The 14613-nt window shown below is 44.3% G+C and overlaps 1 protein-coding gene across 2 annotated transcripts in view; it reads left to right on the plus strand.

Annotated features, from left to right (window-relative positions):
- TMC2 (transmembrane channel like 2) overlaps positions 1 to 14613 on the plus strand; it is a 62832-nt gene that overhangs the window by 24724 nt on the left and 23495 nt on the right. For both annotated transcript variants that reach the window (XM_045832593.1, XM_045832592.1), the window contains exons 10-15: positions 40 to 182; positions 1941 to 2088; positions 4599 to 4787; positions 8978 to 9157; positions 10559 to 10708; positions 12756 to 12884. In XM_045832593.1, coding sequence (XP_045688549.1) covers positions 40 to 182; positions 1941 to 2088; positions 4599 to 4787; positions 8978 to 9157; positions 10559 to 10708; positions 12756 to 12884 — 939 coding nt within the window. The remainder of the gene's footprint in view (positions 1 to 39; positions 183 to 1940; positions 2089 to 4598; positions 4788 to 8977; positions 9158 to 10558; positions 10709 to 12755; positions 12885 to 14613) is intronic.

A 14613-nucleotide genomic window follows, 5' to 3' on the forward strand; every position in this document is an offset into this window, starting at 1 on the left:
GCTTACAAACCCAGAGCATTTGGATTTGCTGTCCCACAGGGCTACATTAAATACTCTGCTCTCTTCTACGGCTACTACAATGACCAGAGGACCATCGGGTGGCTGAGGTACAGATTGCCCATGGCTTACTTTATGGTGGGGGTCAGCGTGTTCGGCTATAGCCTGATGATTGTCATTAGATCGTAAGTATGACCACTTATTTATAGGCTTTTAATTTTGTTTGTGAGACATCCCGCTCCCATGGCCACTCTCTAACCACTCACCTTCCTGTGGGGAACTGAGAGAGAAAACAACAAAAAACCCACAAATAAGCAAAGCAAGAGCAGGTTGTCATGTGGGGTATAAAAGACAAACAGGGTAATGTGGGGAGATCTGGGAAATGGGATAGAAACTGCTTTAGGTGAGCCTGAGAACTGCCAGCCATGCTGAAAGTCTGAGGCATTTTAGACAAAAGATGAGCATGTGCAAAGACCCTGAGGTAGGAAATATCCAAGTACCAAAAACTGTCTAAAGGCCAGTGTGGTTTGAGGGGAAGCATGGTACCTGGTAAGGGAAGGGTAGAGAGGTTTGCAAGACCTGTTTTGGCTTTCCCCAGAGTTCAACTTTCTTAAAAAACTCTGCTGTTCCTCTATAACTGCTTGCATGTGAGAACCCAGCCCATGTTGTTTATGATATAAACAATATGCCTATATGAATGAATGTGGCTCTGATTAACCATGGTATCCTCACTGGCCCCGACTCTACCTGTCTCAGTGGTCAGAAATGGACTTGGTTCTTAACTGTGTTGTAATTATGTCTGTGATTCTTAATTCATGCTCTCTAAAGAAAAAGTTGACCCATTCCATGAACTGCCTTCTTCTAAGTCAGGGGACACCAATCAACAGAGGCTGGTTCAGGGAGGGGCGGCGCAGTCTCCTGCACACACCTGACCACCAGGGCTCACCACCCTTCACAAGGGGTCGCTTCTCCCAGAAGAGCAGGGGCAGCTGTGTCTGCAGGACAGGAGCAGAGAACTCTCAAAGCCTGGATAGAAACCCTGAAGGGCCATGTGCAGGCCCAGTGGGGCCTTCTATTGTGTCACATCAAGGGAAGTGCTGCTGCCCATGAGGGGACTGCCCAGCATGCAGCAGTGACCATGAGGTGATACGTGGCTGCCCTGCTCCATCAAGCAACAGGGAAAAAAAACAAGGAGACAGACTTGGCTTTATTCTTAGCCTTGTGTTGTTACATTTTCCCCTGCTATTATCCCAGATACGTCCAAGAATGTGGAACCAAAGGGCTAACTAAGCCAATCAAGCCCCTGGAACGCAAATCCCAAAGCCAACCCATAAGACAGAGTTAGAGAGTATCGCACCCCCCGCACCCCCACCACACACACACAGTGGTTGATAGAGCCCCTGCTTGGACTTGTGGGGTTCCCACAGAGCTGACCTCCAGAGAGGAAACTCCACAAAGAGAGGTGGAGGATAGGTAGAATGAAATGCTTGGGTAACCAGGCAGGTCCAAGGTGCTTTCAACCAAACTTACTTAAGAAAAGCACCAACTATCTCAAGGCTTATTGGATTTTATATCAGAATACACTTTCTATCAGAGAAAATAGATAAGTTAGAAGGGAATGTTCCTCTGTGAGAATAAAGAGTTCTCCAGCACTAGGAGGCAAGTCAAGCCCCAGGAAATCAGACATGGGGATAGAAAACACAGCTATGTGTCCCCTATCCTGCAGGCTTGTTACACAAGTGACACCATGTGTGTTTGCAGGGGACTCTGAATTTGGGGAGAAAGCACTCCGAATCAAACCTGTCTTGACCTGTGTTCCTGCGTGGTTCATCCCCTTTATCAGATGTCTGCTACCTGGGCCCAGTATTGGCTCAGGCCAGGGTTCCCTTGGGCTGACCAGCAAAAACAGGGCAAGTATCACAACAGTGCTGTGTACCCTCCAGGATGGCCAGCAACAGCCAGGGCAGCACGAGCGAGGGAGAGAATGATAACTTCACGTTCAGCTTCAAGATGTTCACCAGCTGGGATTACCTGATCGGGAATTCAGAGACGGCCGACAACAAGTACGCCTCTATCACCACCAGCTTCAAGGTAGCCAGCCACCTGGGGCGGCTCCCACCTCCTGGAGGAGCTCTGGGTGCCTCTGGTCATTGGGAGACTTCTCCCAGCTGAGACATAGGAAGTAAGATCACCAAATAATCTGTGGCAAGAGCTTTACTTGAAGCAAGAGCCCAGCTTTCAAACCTTTAAGAAAAAATGCTCACAGCTGGTACCCACCATCGGTTTCTTAATAAGTCAGAGAACCACCGATGTTGGGACCTGGTCATGCCTATTGCCTTGTGGAACTGCTTTCTGCTGAGGGACATGAAAAGATGCCTTTGGGGCAGATGCTCTCAAGCTTTTAACATATGTTTGAATCACCTCAGGGGCTTTAAAAATCTTCTCGGTCCCACCCCAGAGAATATGGGGTAGCTGGTCTTAGGCGGGGTGCTGGCATTGGATTCTTTAAAAAGCTCCTCTCAAGTGATTAGCACACCCGGAAAGAGTTGAGAATCCTGGTTTGGGGGTGTAAGAATGAAGGAATTAATTATGTACTCAACTCCACAATGAGTTACCTCATCAACTGGTTCACAGAGAAGATGTGAGATGACCTGTACACCTCTCTCTATTAAACAAAGGGGTAACCAAATTAACGCAGGCAGAAGTTGTAACACTGAAGCATCGCACATCTTGTTTTTTCCCTCCATGACTAAAAAACCATTCAGAGTTATTGATAGTTCAATATTTCTCCTGTCTGATCAGCCAGACTTGCCCCCAGGACCAAGAAATGGTCAGATTTATAACACAACTATGCTTGGTTTTCTTGTCTTTTCCCCTCTCCTCTCTCCTGGCCCTTCCTGGGAGAAATGAGCTGCTGCCCACTGATGGGTACCTGCAGATGGCAGGTACACCCCCAGGAGCAGGGTTTGGGCTCAGCAACTCACTCACGTGGGTTTCGTGAGCCCCGAAGTCCTGTGCTAACTGAGCTACCCAACCAGGGCAATTCCTAAGTCCTGTGAGCATGGCAGTGGGTGGAGCAGGCAGCTGACGCAGCTCTTTCCCCTTCTTCTCACAGGAATGGGGAGCCTCGGATGGGGCATCCAAGGACAGGCCAGGGGTCGATGAAGGCTTTGTCTCTTCCTCTGGGCCTACCAGAGAGAGACAAAAGAGGTCAATGCCTATGAAGCACTTTGAACCTCTGAGTCCATTCAAAACCAAGATAATAACATTTCCATAACGGGGCTCACGTTGTGAGAACTGTGTTCATGCATGTTAACTGCCTGACGAGTTAGTTGCCCCTGAATGTGAATGCAGTAACTGTTAACTGACTGGCACAATTTCCTACCACGTACTTCTATACCCAAGAGACCTCGTTTCCATCCTGGTCTCACATATACTAATTGTGTCTTCATAGAGTCACTGATGCAGAAGGCAAGGTTAATGATTAAAAAATCTGTTGTATTGTTATACACTAGCAGCAAACAATTAGAAAATATTTTTGAACTCCATTTACAATAATATTACATGAACTATAAAAAATTTTTAGGAATTGCCCTGGTTGGGTAGCTCAGTTAGTTAGAACATCATCCCTATATACCAAGGTTGCAAGTTCACTCTCCCATCAGGGCACATACAAGAAGCAACCCATGAGTGCATAAATAAGTAGAACAATAAACTGATGTTTTTCTTTTTCTCCCTTTCTCTTTCTCTCTCCTTTTCTCTCTCTCTAAAATCAATTTTTGAAAAATTTAATTTAAAAATGCCTGGTGATAGATTTAACCAAAAATATGAAGATTGCTACACTAAAGGTACAAAATATTGCTGAAAAAGATTTTAAAACTCTAAATAAATACAGAAATATACCATGCTCATGGATTAGAATAAAGTCACCAAACTATAATGCAGGGTTCAAATCCAGTCTTCTGCTGTAAACAAGATTTTATTGAGACAAAGCCATGCCTACATATCTATATCCTCACTATGGTTGTTTTCATGCTACAATGGCATAGTTGAGTAGCTGTGAGAGAGACCGCATGGTCTGCGAAGCCAAAAAGATTTACTATTGAGCTGTTTATAGAAAAAGTTTGGCCAGAAGTTTTTTTTATAGAAAAACCAGCCTCTGGATTAGAAGGCTTAAAAATAATAATTATCCATTTTAATCTATTTGATCTACAGCTTTAAAACCCAAACAGTTACTGAAATTTCTTTCATCCTTCGTATCTGTGATCTGGGTAATAATAGTGATCGCTCTGTTGGTTAGTTGTTGGGATTAAAAGGGGAAATGCACGGGAAGTGTTTAGCTCCACATCTGGTACATAGCAATTACTTAATAAATCTAAGCTTGTGTCATTATATGGACCAGAATAACAGTAACAACAAAATATGTTTTCTGAAAGGAAAGAACTAGTTCTTGTAGGCAATAGTGCTTCATACCGCCACTCTGTATTATTTCATTTATGGAAATACAGAAAGCAGTCATCTCAGGAACCCAACCGTGGTTCCTGGTGGTTCCTGGCAGTTCCTGTCCTTCCATTATTCACATCTCATTTCCACACATTAAGGAATCAATAGTGGATGAACAAGAGAGTAATAAAGAGGAAAATATCCACCTGACGAGATTCCTCCGGGTCCTGGCCAACTTTCTCATCATCTGCTGTTTGTGTGGGAGTGGGTACCTCATTTACTTTGTGGTGAAGCGATCGCAGGAATTCTCCAAAATGCAGAACGTCAGCTGGTATGAAAGGAACGAGGTAAGGAGGGCATCTGTGGAAGCCGATATTAGGGGCGAATACGGAAATCTCACTGGTTCCTATGTCATTCGGCTGGATTAGTGAGAGTCTGGATTATAGGACTTGTTTTAAAAAGTGAAACTGTATCTCTTTCCAATCTAGTAGTATAAACATCTTGGGCAAAGAATCACCCATTATTAGGCTTTTGTAGCAGAAATAGCTGGTTTTAATTATCATGTCAGTGAATACCAGTTATTAATGAGGTGATCCTCTCCTCACAGTTCTGCAGTGCCATGTACCATAAATCAAGTGCTTATTAATGCACGCCTGTGATCTAGCTCCCTTCTTTACTCCCCTGGTTTATTTGTCTATGCCTGCACTAATCTGCACTAATAGCACACTCATAAACAATGGCTTTAATGTATGTGTTGATATCTGGTAGAGTGATTTTCTCATTGAGATCCACAATAAAGCATATTGATGTTTTATTGTGATAATGTTGAATCCATAAATCTATTTTGGGAATTTGACATCTGTGGCAGTTGGCAAATGGCTACAAACCCTGCCCACCCTTGTATGCACATTTCTTTGCAATGTGATTTTCTGACTCTTCCCATGAAGAGGTGGAATCTGTTTCCCCATCCCTTGAATCCAGCTGAGCTTGGCCATGTGACTTGCTTTAGCCAATGGGACATTAGCTACTATGATATAAGCAGACTTGAAAAGTGCTTCTGTATTGGATCTTGCTCTCTTGGGAACCCTGAGACCTCCATGACTTGAACAATTCCAGACTAGCCTGCTGAATGATGAGACACACAGCCCAGTTATCCCATCGCCCCAGGTGGTAGCCAGTCAACCCGCAGACACGTGAATGAAGCCATCAACCATCAATTGACCATAGATTCATGAGTGAAACCAGGTCAGACTAGCAGAAGAACCACCTAGCAAAGCCTAAAATCAAATATTGACCCACAGAATCATAAGCTAAACAAATTAAATAATAAGAAGAAAATCTGTCTACCCCCAGAAAGCAAGAAGGGACAGAAAAAGAAATATGAAACTGGCAGGACAAACATAAAGCAAACATTATATAGATTTAAATCTAAATGTATCAGTGACTACAATAAATGTAAATGGATTAAAGTTACAGTTTAAAGGCAATAACAATCAGATTGAATTTTTTAATGTTTTATTTTTAATATATTTTATTGATTATGCTGTTACAGCTGTCCCATTACCCTCCTTCATTCCCCTCCACCCCGCACACCCTCTCCCACCCACGTTCCCCCCCTTTAGTTCATGTCCATATGTCATAAGTTCTTTAGCTTCTACATTTCCCATACTATTCTTGCCCTCCCCCTATTTTCTACCTACCATCTATGCTACTTATTCTCTGTACCTTTTCCCCCATTTTCCCCCTCCCACTCCTCTGTTGCTAACCCTCCATGTGATCTCCATTTCTGTGGTTCTGTTTCTGTTCTAGTTGTTTGCTTAGTTTGCTTTTGTTTTTGTTTTAGGTGTGGTTGTTAATAATTGTGAGTTTGCTGTCATTTTACTATACATTTTTTAATCTTCTTTTTCTTAGATAAGTCCCTTTAACATTTCATAAAATAAGGGATTGGTGATGATGAACTCCTTTAACTTGACCTTATCTGAGAAGCACTTTATCTGCCCTTCCATTCTAAATGAAAGCTTTGCTGGATAGAGCAATCTTGGACGTAGGTCCTTGCCTTTCATGACTTGGAATACTTCTTTCTAGTCCCTTCTTGCCTGCAAGGTCTCTTTTGAGAAATCAGCTGACAGTCTGATGGGAACTCCTTTGTAGGTGACTGTCTCCTTATCTCTTGCTGCTTCTAGGATTCTCTCTTTCATTTTTAACTTGGCTAATGTAATTATGATGTGCTTTGGTGTGTTCCTCCTTGGGTCCATCTTCTTTGGGACTTTCTGAGCTTCCTGGACTTCCTGGAAGTCTATTTCCTTTGCCAGATTGGGGAAGTTCTCCATTATTATTTGTTCAAATAACTTTTCTAGTTGTTGCTCCTCTTCCCCTTCTGGTACCCCTATAATTCAGATGTTGGAATGTTTAAAGATGTCCTGAAGGTTCCTAAGCCTCTCCTCATTTTTTTAAATTCTTGTTTCTTCATTCTTTTCTGTTTGGTTGTTTCTTTCTTCCTTCCGGTCCACTCCATTGATTTGAGTCCCAGTTTTCTTCCCATCACAATTGGTTCCCTGTGCATTTTCCTTCATTTCACTTAGCATAGCCTTCATTTTTTTCATCTAATTTGCAACCAAATTCAACCAATTCTGTGAGCATCCTGATCACCAGTGCTTTGAACTGTGCATCTGATATGTTGGCTATCTCTCGGTCACTTAGTTGTATTTGCTGTGGAGCTTTGATCTCTTCTTCCATTTGGGCCATTTTGTTTTTGTCTTGTCACGCCTGTTACGTATGAGAGGCAGAGCCTTAGGTGTTCACCAGGGCGGGGCAGCCCAGTTGCTGGGTTGTGACGCTGTATATGGGGGAGGAGTCCGAGAGGGAACAGTAGTACTGGCTCCACTCTCTGTTGGACTTCAGTCCCTTCCTCCACTTCCCCCAAGCAAACTGGGCCTTTCTGGTGCTGGTTCCTGGGTGGGTGGGCTTGTGCACATTCTAGGACCCTGTGAGTCTCTCCAATGAACTCTCCTGTGAGGAGTCTCTCCCTGCACCTCAACCCCCACAGGTTTTTCCAATCAGTGCCCCAAGGCTCTATTTCCTGATGCTGCGACCCTGGGTTACTTGCAGTGCCTTGCTTCACAATCACCGCCGGTTGTGGTCTGCCAGTTGCCACCCTGCACCCATGGTCTGCCCGCTGCTGTCTTGCGTGCCCCAGATGCCTTATGCTCCTGGTCCCACTGCTCTTTGTGCCACGACCCCTCTCCACCTGGCTGCCCGACTCTGCCCCTTCTACCGGTCTGGATAAACATGTCTATTTTAACTCCTTGGTTGTCTGACTTCCTTTCAGATCAATTTTCTGTCAGTTCTGTTGTTATTCTGTTTCTAAATTGTTGTTGTCCCTATCTGGTTGTGCGAGGAGGCACAGTGTGTCTACCTATGCCTCCATCTTGGCTGGAAGTCCCCCAGATTGATTTTTAAAAGGTACATGCTATTTACAATTAACTCTTCTAAAACATCAGGTCACTAACTGTGTGGGAGCATGAAAGATGCCCTGTGTGGATTCTGCTCTTCAGTGGATTGTAATTTCCTTAGGAAGCAGGCTTGACAAGAACAAGCCAAAGCACAAACAGCAGCAGAAGGTGGGAATAACATGATCAGGATTTTGTGGCAAAGGCAGGAATTATGCTGAGCATTAGATAAATACGTAAAGAAAGGCAGTGGTGGGAAGAACTAGGCAGGTATGAAGGTGATGAGAGCCAAGCCAATGGTCAGTGTGAGAGTGAGGAAGTCGGGATCAGCCAAGCAGTACCGACCAACCTACAATTTGGTCAGCAGTTCAGGACTTTACCTTCCACTGGGTGAGCAGTTTTAGTTGCAGAGAGAATATTCTGCTGTGGTCCGGTTCAGTTATGAAGTCAGGATTCTCCCAAAATTGGAGGCAAAATTGAGTGCTTACCACTTACCATTCATTATCTCTTCTGCTTCTCACAATAAGAATTGCCATCACTATTTTACACACAAAGAAATAAGAAGCTCAATGAAGTTGGGTGACTTTTCCTAAATTAGAAAACCAGCAAGGAATAGAGCTGGGGCTCAAACCCAGAGCCCTGTGACTCCAAATGCCATGCTCTCCACCACATGCCCTACTGATACACCCCTTCTGTGATCTGAGCTTCCTGTCTTCCGTGCAACTTAGATGAGGGCTGCCACGGTGACTCTTACCTACTTCACAGCTTTACAGAACACAAGGCACTGTCCCAGGGGCTGATCATTCACTTCTCAAAGAAAGTTGGCTATTTTATCAATGCTAAGTGCAACAATTATGATAGCAACCAGTCACAGATCAATTATGATGTGTGGGACATACACTGACTGCTCGGGACATGTTGGTGCCTTTGCCAGGGTCACATGGCAAGTTGTGGAGACCCCAGGGCATCTCCAGAGGCAGAGGAGAGGGCAACAAGGAGATGGAGATGCATGGCCTGGGGGTACAGAGATGGTGGCCAACCAAGGGCTATTGACGAAGTAAGTAACCCAGGCTTTCCCAATCTCTCAGGTAGAAATTGTGATGTCTCTGCTTGGGATGTTCTGTCCCCCTCTGTTTGAAACGATTGCTGCCCTGGAGAATTACCACCCACGCATTGGACTGAAGTGGCAGCTGGGACGCATCTTTGCACTCTTTCTGGGGAACCTCTACACATTTCTCTTGGCCCTGATGGATGATGTCCACCTCAAGGTAAAGACCACAAACTCCCCAGTCTCTGGTGCCCACCAAATTTCCTTTCTAAAATATCATAATCTCCTAATGTCTCTTCATATTAATTAAATACATTTTGGGAAGTTCAGAAAAGTTAAATGAAGAAAAAAATCCCCAAGATATGGCCCAAAGATAGCCATTGTTACCATTTTGCTACAGTTCTTTGGTATCTTTTTCATAGGTTGTCTTTTTTCAGATCATACACAGTTCATTTGGAACCCTTCATACTTTATCTGCAGCCTTTCTGCTATTGTTTTATAGCTTCCATAAGCGTTTACCAGCCAAGTAAGTGTCCACTGAGATCTTTCATCACTGTTCACTAGATGGTTGTGGAGCACCCACTATGTCAAGCCCTCAGGGTACACAGAGAGCTGGACTCAGTCCTGTTCCAAGGGTGTCCACATTCTGGGCCGGGACAGAGACTCATTCAGTACAGCATACTGCAGGATGTGTGTCAGTGGGGGCAAGCCCAGGGCAGCAGGGCAGTGCACAGGAGGGGCTCCAGAACCCCCTGAGGAATCTTAGCAGAGACTGGAAAAGGCTGAGGGGGCAGCTGGCGCAAACAGAGAACTGCAGGATTGCTAAACAACAGAGCAGAGTGAAAGAAGTAAAAAAAATGAAAAGTGGGGAAGGCCCAGATGACGATGCTCCTCTTCTTCACTCCTCCCTCCTCATTATGGAGCTGCATGAACTTTTTCCTGAGATTAACAGGAAAGCTACTAGAAGGTTCTAAGCATGGAAGTGATTGGATATGGCCCTTGCCTACCGCTCCTTTCTCATCTCTGGCTTCCCTCCTACCCCAGTGGACTGGTCCACCCTCCTAAGCCTCACATTTCCTCCATGGAGCAAAATTCTCCCCTACCTTTCTGTCCACTCTTCTCCCCATGTTTGACTAATCCTACCTGAGGTTTTGACTGAGATGTCTCTTCCTCCAGAAAGTCTTCTGTGGCTCCCATTGTCTGATGTGAATTTCCTCGATCCCCAGAGAATTTCCCACTGCTCTCTTCATCGCTCTACTCTGCAATGGTCTGTTCGTCTCTGTCACCTGCTGGACTGTGAACTTTCTGAGGAATGCCCCATCTCTTGTTCGCTCCTGTGTCACCACTGCCTTATTTGTTCAGAACAGACCCCGATAAATTCTTCTCAAAAGAAGAATGAATGATTGGGTGGATGGACAGATGAACAGGTAGACTAATGGACGATGGATGGATGGATGTAAGATAACTTCATGGAAAAGACCCAAGAATGTTTTGGGGGAGACTCTGTTGAGGGGCAGGGCAGAGATGAGGTGATAAGGTTCTGGCTTTAAATGATGTTCCCGTGGAAATGGAAGGATCATCCCTGGTTCCTTTCAACCCTCATCACCGCCTTCTCTTCCAGCTTTCTAATGAAGAGACAATAAAGAACATCACTCACTGGACTCTGTTTAACTATTACAACTCCTCGAGTTGGAACGAGAGCTTCCCCCGGCCACCCCTGCACCCTGCTGATGTGCCCCGGGGCTCTTGCTGGGAGACAGCCGTGGGCATTGTGAGTAGCCCAGCTCTCCTGAAAAGGTTATCCTTGTCCTCAGTTCTTGTTATTTCTTCCTTGACATTTCCACTTTTAAGCCACCAAAATATCCAGCCAGTATTCCTTAGAAACATTTTACTTTTTCACTTTCCCATTTTTTCAGCATCCCACATATTTCTCTATGTTTCATTCATCAATCTAATATCACTTCAATTTATTTAGAGTTGTACTGTAGTTTTTGCTGAAAGCCTGAGGGTTCTCCACCTGGAAATCATGAATAAATACTCCTAAAAATTGGAAGCAGGACTTTTTGTGTATGTGCATCTGTGCATTTTTCTGTCAAGAGAATTAATGGTTTTCATTGAAGTCTCAAAAATTGACAGCTACTATTCCCTCTTACCACTCTCACCACCACTCCTGGAACTTGCGCAGGGTGGACCTCAAAGCTTAGTGTTCTTTGCCTCCGTAGGCAGAACCTTGAAGTATTCACAGGTAACACAGGGATCAGCTGCCTTCTCTTCCTCACCTCCATTTCTCTGCATGGGGTTTCTAATCATCAGTCACCCCACTGAGATGCAGAGTTTATGACTTTTTCCTGGATCCCCTGAAGAATTCACTCACACAGAGCATCAGGCAACAGTGTGTTTAACTGAGGATGATAGAGCACAACAAAGGAAGGAATTACATCACACACGCCATTGAACACTGCCTGCAGGTTCCTCGGTGGCCAGCCCTGCAGGGAAAAATATCTCTTCTTTCCCATGGGATCCTGGGGCCTTTCCTCCCCACTTCCTTCATGGAGGGTTCAGACTCACCATTGTTTGCCTCCCCCAGTCCAAATTCCCCATGCTCTTCAAATCTTCCTTGTCTTCAGTGTGCAGAGCCACTAAGCTTCCTCAGCTCTTGCTTTCAACCCATCACAGTGTGTGACAGAGAATGAATCTTCAAGTCAATACAACCCATCCTCTTTAGAAGGCCAAAGAGAGTTCATTACCTACATGATTCTTTTGGATTATTCTGCCATAGATTCTCTCCTTTGCTGCCTCACATCCTTGGAAGGCGTCCTTCTTGCCCTCCTCTCTGATGCCCGTCGCTGTTCCCAATGCTGATGAAAGCTTGTTTCCTTCTGAGCTCATTGGTAATGATGGGTTGCTGGCATTCTTTCCTGCTCACTGGTGTCCTCCACTGCCTCCTCCCCGGGCCTCAGAGCATCATGCTGTGCAGAGAGGGGACCTAATACATACTGGATTGTCTATGAAAACACTTAGGAGCATTATTAACCTGAATTATTGCTGAGAAATAACCCTAAACATTCATCAGCTGTTCATCCCACAGAAATTTATTAATCCTCTCAGATGATACAAAAATGAACAAAGTGGACCCTTGTACCCCCTAGGAATTGCAAATCTACTAGATATCTTTAGGTTATAATGACATCTGGTAGTTCTTTAAATTCCCCCACCCCAGCCAAAAAGTAATAAACTATATACACTCTACAAAGAAAAACAATCTTCGTTCCTTTGTCTTTGCCTCTTCTGCTATGTGCCTCTGTAAAAAACCTACATTATTTTCTCTCTATAATAAAAAAATCCAATTAGCTAGAAGTGAAGAGCCAGCTGTTGTCCTCAGTGACAATGACCAGATTTAATATTAGCTGGGGCAGCTGGTATTCCAGAGCAGGTGGGGAAAGTAAGGGGTGAGCCTTCAGATCCTATATCTGCGAAGAAGTGCTGATAACTACCAAGCATTGGGCATCACCAGCATGCCAGGCAATTTGCATACATAATAAGTAAGTGTCCTATTAACCCTGCAAGGTTAATATTAACTTCAAGATGTTTAGAGACTGGCAAAGAAATACACTAGTAATTATAGAGGTTAGACCTATGTAAATGTTTCCCAAAGCCTGGGTCCTTGCTCTGCACCACCACCACTCTGTCCCCCCAAGAACTGGAGGTTCACAGAGAAGAATGTGGGTGGGTGGGGCAGGGTTTGTGTGGCTGCAGTCAGTTGGGAGAAGTGGGCAAGTTCCAGCCCTGACCACCCCCTTTCTCTGTGCTCCTTGCAGGAATTCATGAGGCTGACAGTGTCTGACATGCTGGTAACATACATCACCATCCTGGTGGGGGACTTCCTGAGGGCCTGTTTTGTCCGCTTCATGAACTACTGCTGGTGCTGGGACCTGGAGGCTGGATTTGTAGGTCACTGTCTCACAGACATTCTGCAGAAAGTTGTTTGAACCATCCTCTGGGATAGAGACAGATGCATTCTTGTGCATTTTTTTTAGATGCTTAATGCCAGTCTCAGCTCTGTAAAGTAGAAAAGTATTTCATGTGTATTACCTCTAAGTGTCCTATCTGCCTTTTCCCAATGCAATTAACAACATGACCTTCTCATCTAGGAAAAGCAGGCGTTTGACCTTGGGAAGGGTGGACCACACGCTTCATTGCTGAGCAGATGGCTGGTAGAGAAATGCTGAAGCAGCATCCCCTCCCCTTAGGGAAGGCAAAGGACCCCAGGCTTCCACGTCCACACTGTGCAAGCCACGGGAACAGTGAAAGTGATAAGGGGAAATGGTAGTTCCTAATTTTTCAAGCTCTAATGAAATCCTGGAGCTGGGTAGGGCAAATGTGGATGTGAATGTTTCAGAAATTTCTGGAACACACCAAGAACATAATAACCATAGGTTCTGTCTTCTGGATTGTGCTTTGACAAACCTCCTTTACTCTTATTCTCTACATGGGCTACTCCTCTTCCCCACCTACCTGGGAAGCTGCTTATTCTGACTATGTGTCATTTCCTTTCCATAGAGCCCTTCTGTGATCCAGCAGAACCTCTGGCCTCATCTGTCCTGTGAGTGCCTCTCCCAAAACACCTCACTCACCCACCCAGTGGTCACTGGTGCTGGGAGGGACCTCCCCCTTCACTGAGCTCCATATCTTCTTTACTATGTCATCTTCACCTGGCCTGCAGCAGGGTACTTGGCCCAGGTAAGGGCACAGGTATAGGTCTCTGTCATATTTTTTTTCTTTTAGCCACCAGCACAGTTTTACACAGGCCTACTCAACTCTTCCTCAGTTGGGGTGGGGGGGACTTCATAATCTCACCTGAGAACAAGGGTGCAAAACCTTTTTCTCAGAAAGATGGGATCTTTATGTCGTGACATTGCTACAGTGTCGTTGCCCTCAAATTAATTTATAAGTTCAACAAGATCCCAAAATAGTACTAAAGTTTGTTTAAAAAATAAACATGTGGAAATGGCCAGCCACTAATTTAAACCAGCCGAATGAAAGAGACTAGACCTACCCTTATGTTAAAACACACTATGAAGCTACAGTAACTAAAACTAGTACTACAGAATAAACAAACTTGGCAATGAGTATAACAGTCTCATACAATCTGTATGGGAATTTCATTTGTGAGAAAGGGAGACTTTTATGCCAGTGGGGAGATGAAGGATTATATAACAAATGGATTGAGACAACTGGTCAACCACTGGAAGGGAGCTATCTCTCTCGCCTATTTTACCTAAATAAATAAATTGTAAGTGAACGAAAGTTTTAAACATCAAAAAATGAAATCATACATTTTTAAAAGAAAGCATATATAATATAAAATATATAATCTTGGGGTAAGGCAAATTTTTCTAAGCAATATACAAAACCCTGTAGATAAAGGGCCTTAAAAATATTTTAAAATGATAAATTTTAAATTCCCAGGATTTAACCTTCCTGTGTTTGGATTATGCTGCTTCCTCCTTTGATTCATGCTTGCCTGACCTTCCTTTTTCCCTATCCTCACTTCCCATCCCTCCTTCTCTCACTCCTGTAACCTCTTATCTCCACTCCTGGAAGACAAATGGGAAAATAGTTGTAAACGAGTTTCATGAGGACCCGTGAGTCACTCACATATTTTTATTCTTTCAA

The sequence above is a fragment of the Phyllostomus hastatus genome, unplaced genomic scaffold, assembly GCF_019186645.2.
Source record: "Phyllostomus hastatus isolate PE091 unplaced genomic scaffold, TTU_PhHast_1.1 phas_contig_17, whole genome shotgun sequence".
Classification (NCBI taxonomy): Eukaryota; Metazoa; Chordata; class Mammalia; order Chiroptera; family Phyllostomidae; genus Phyllostomus; species Phyllostomus hastatus.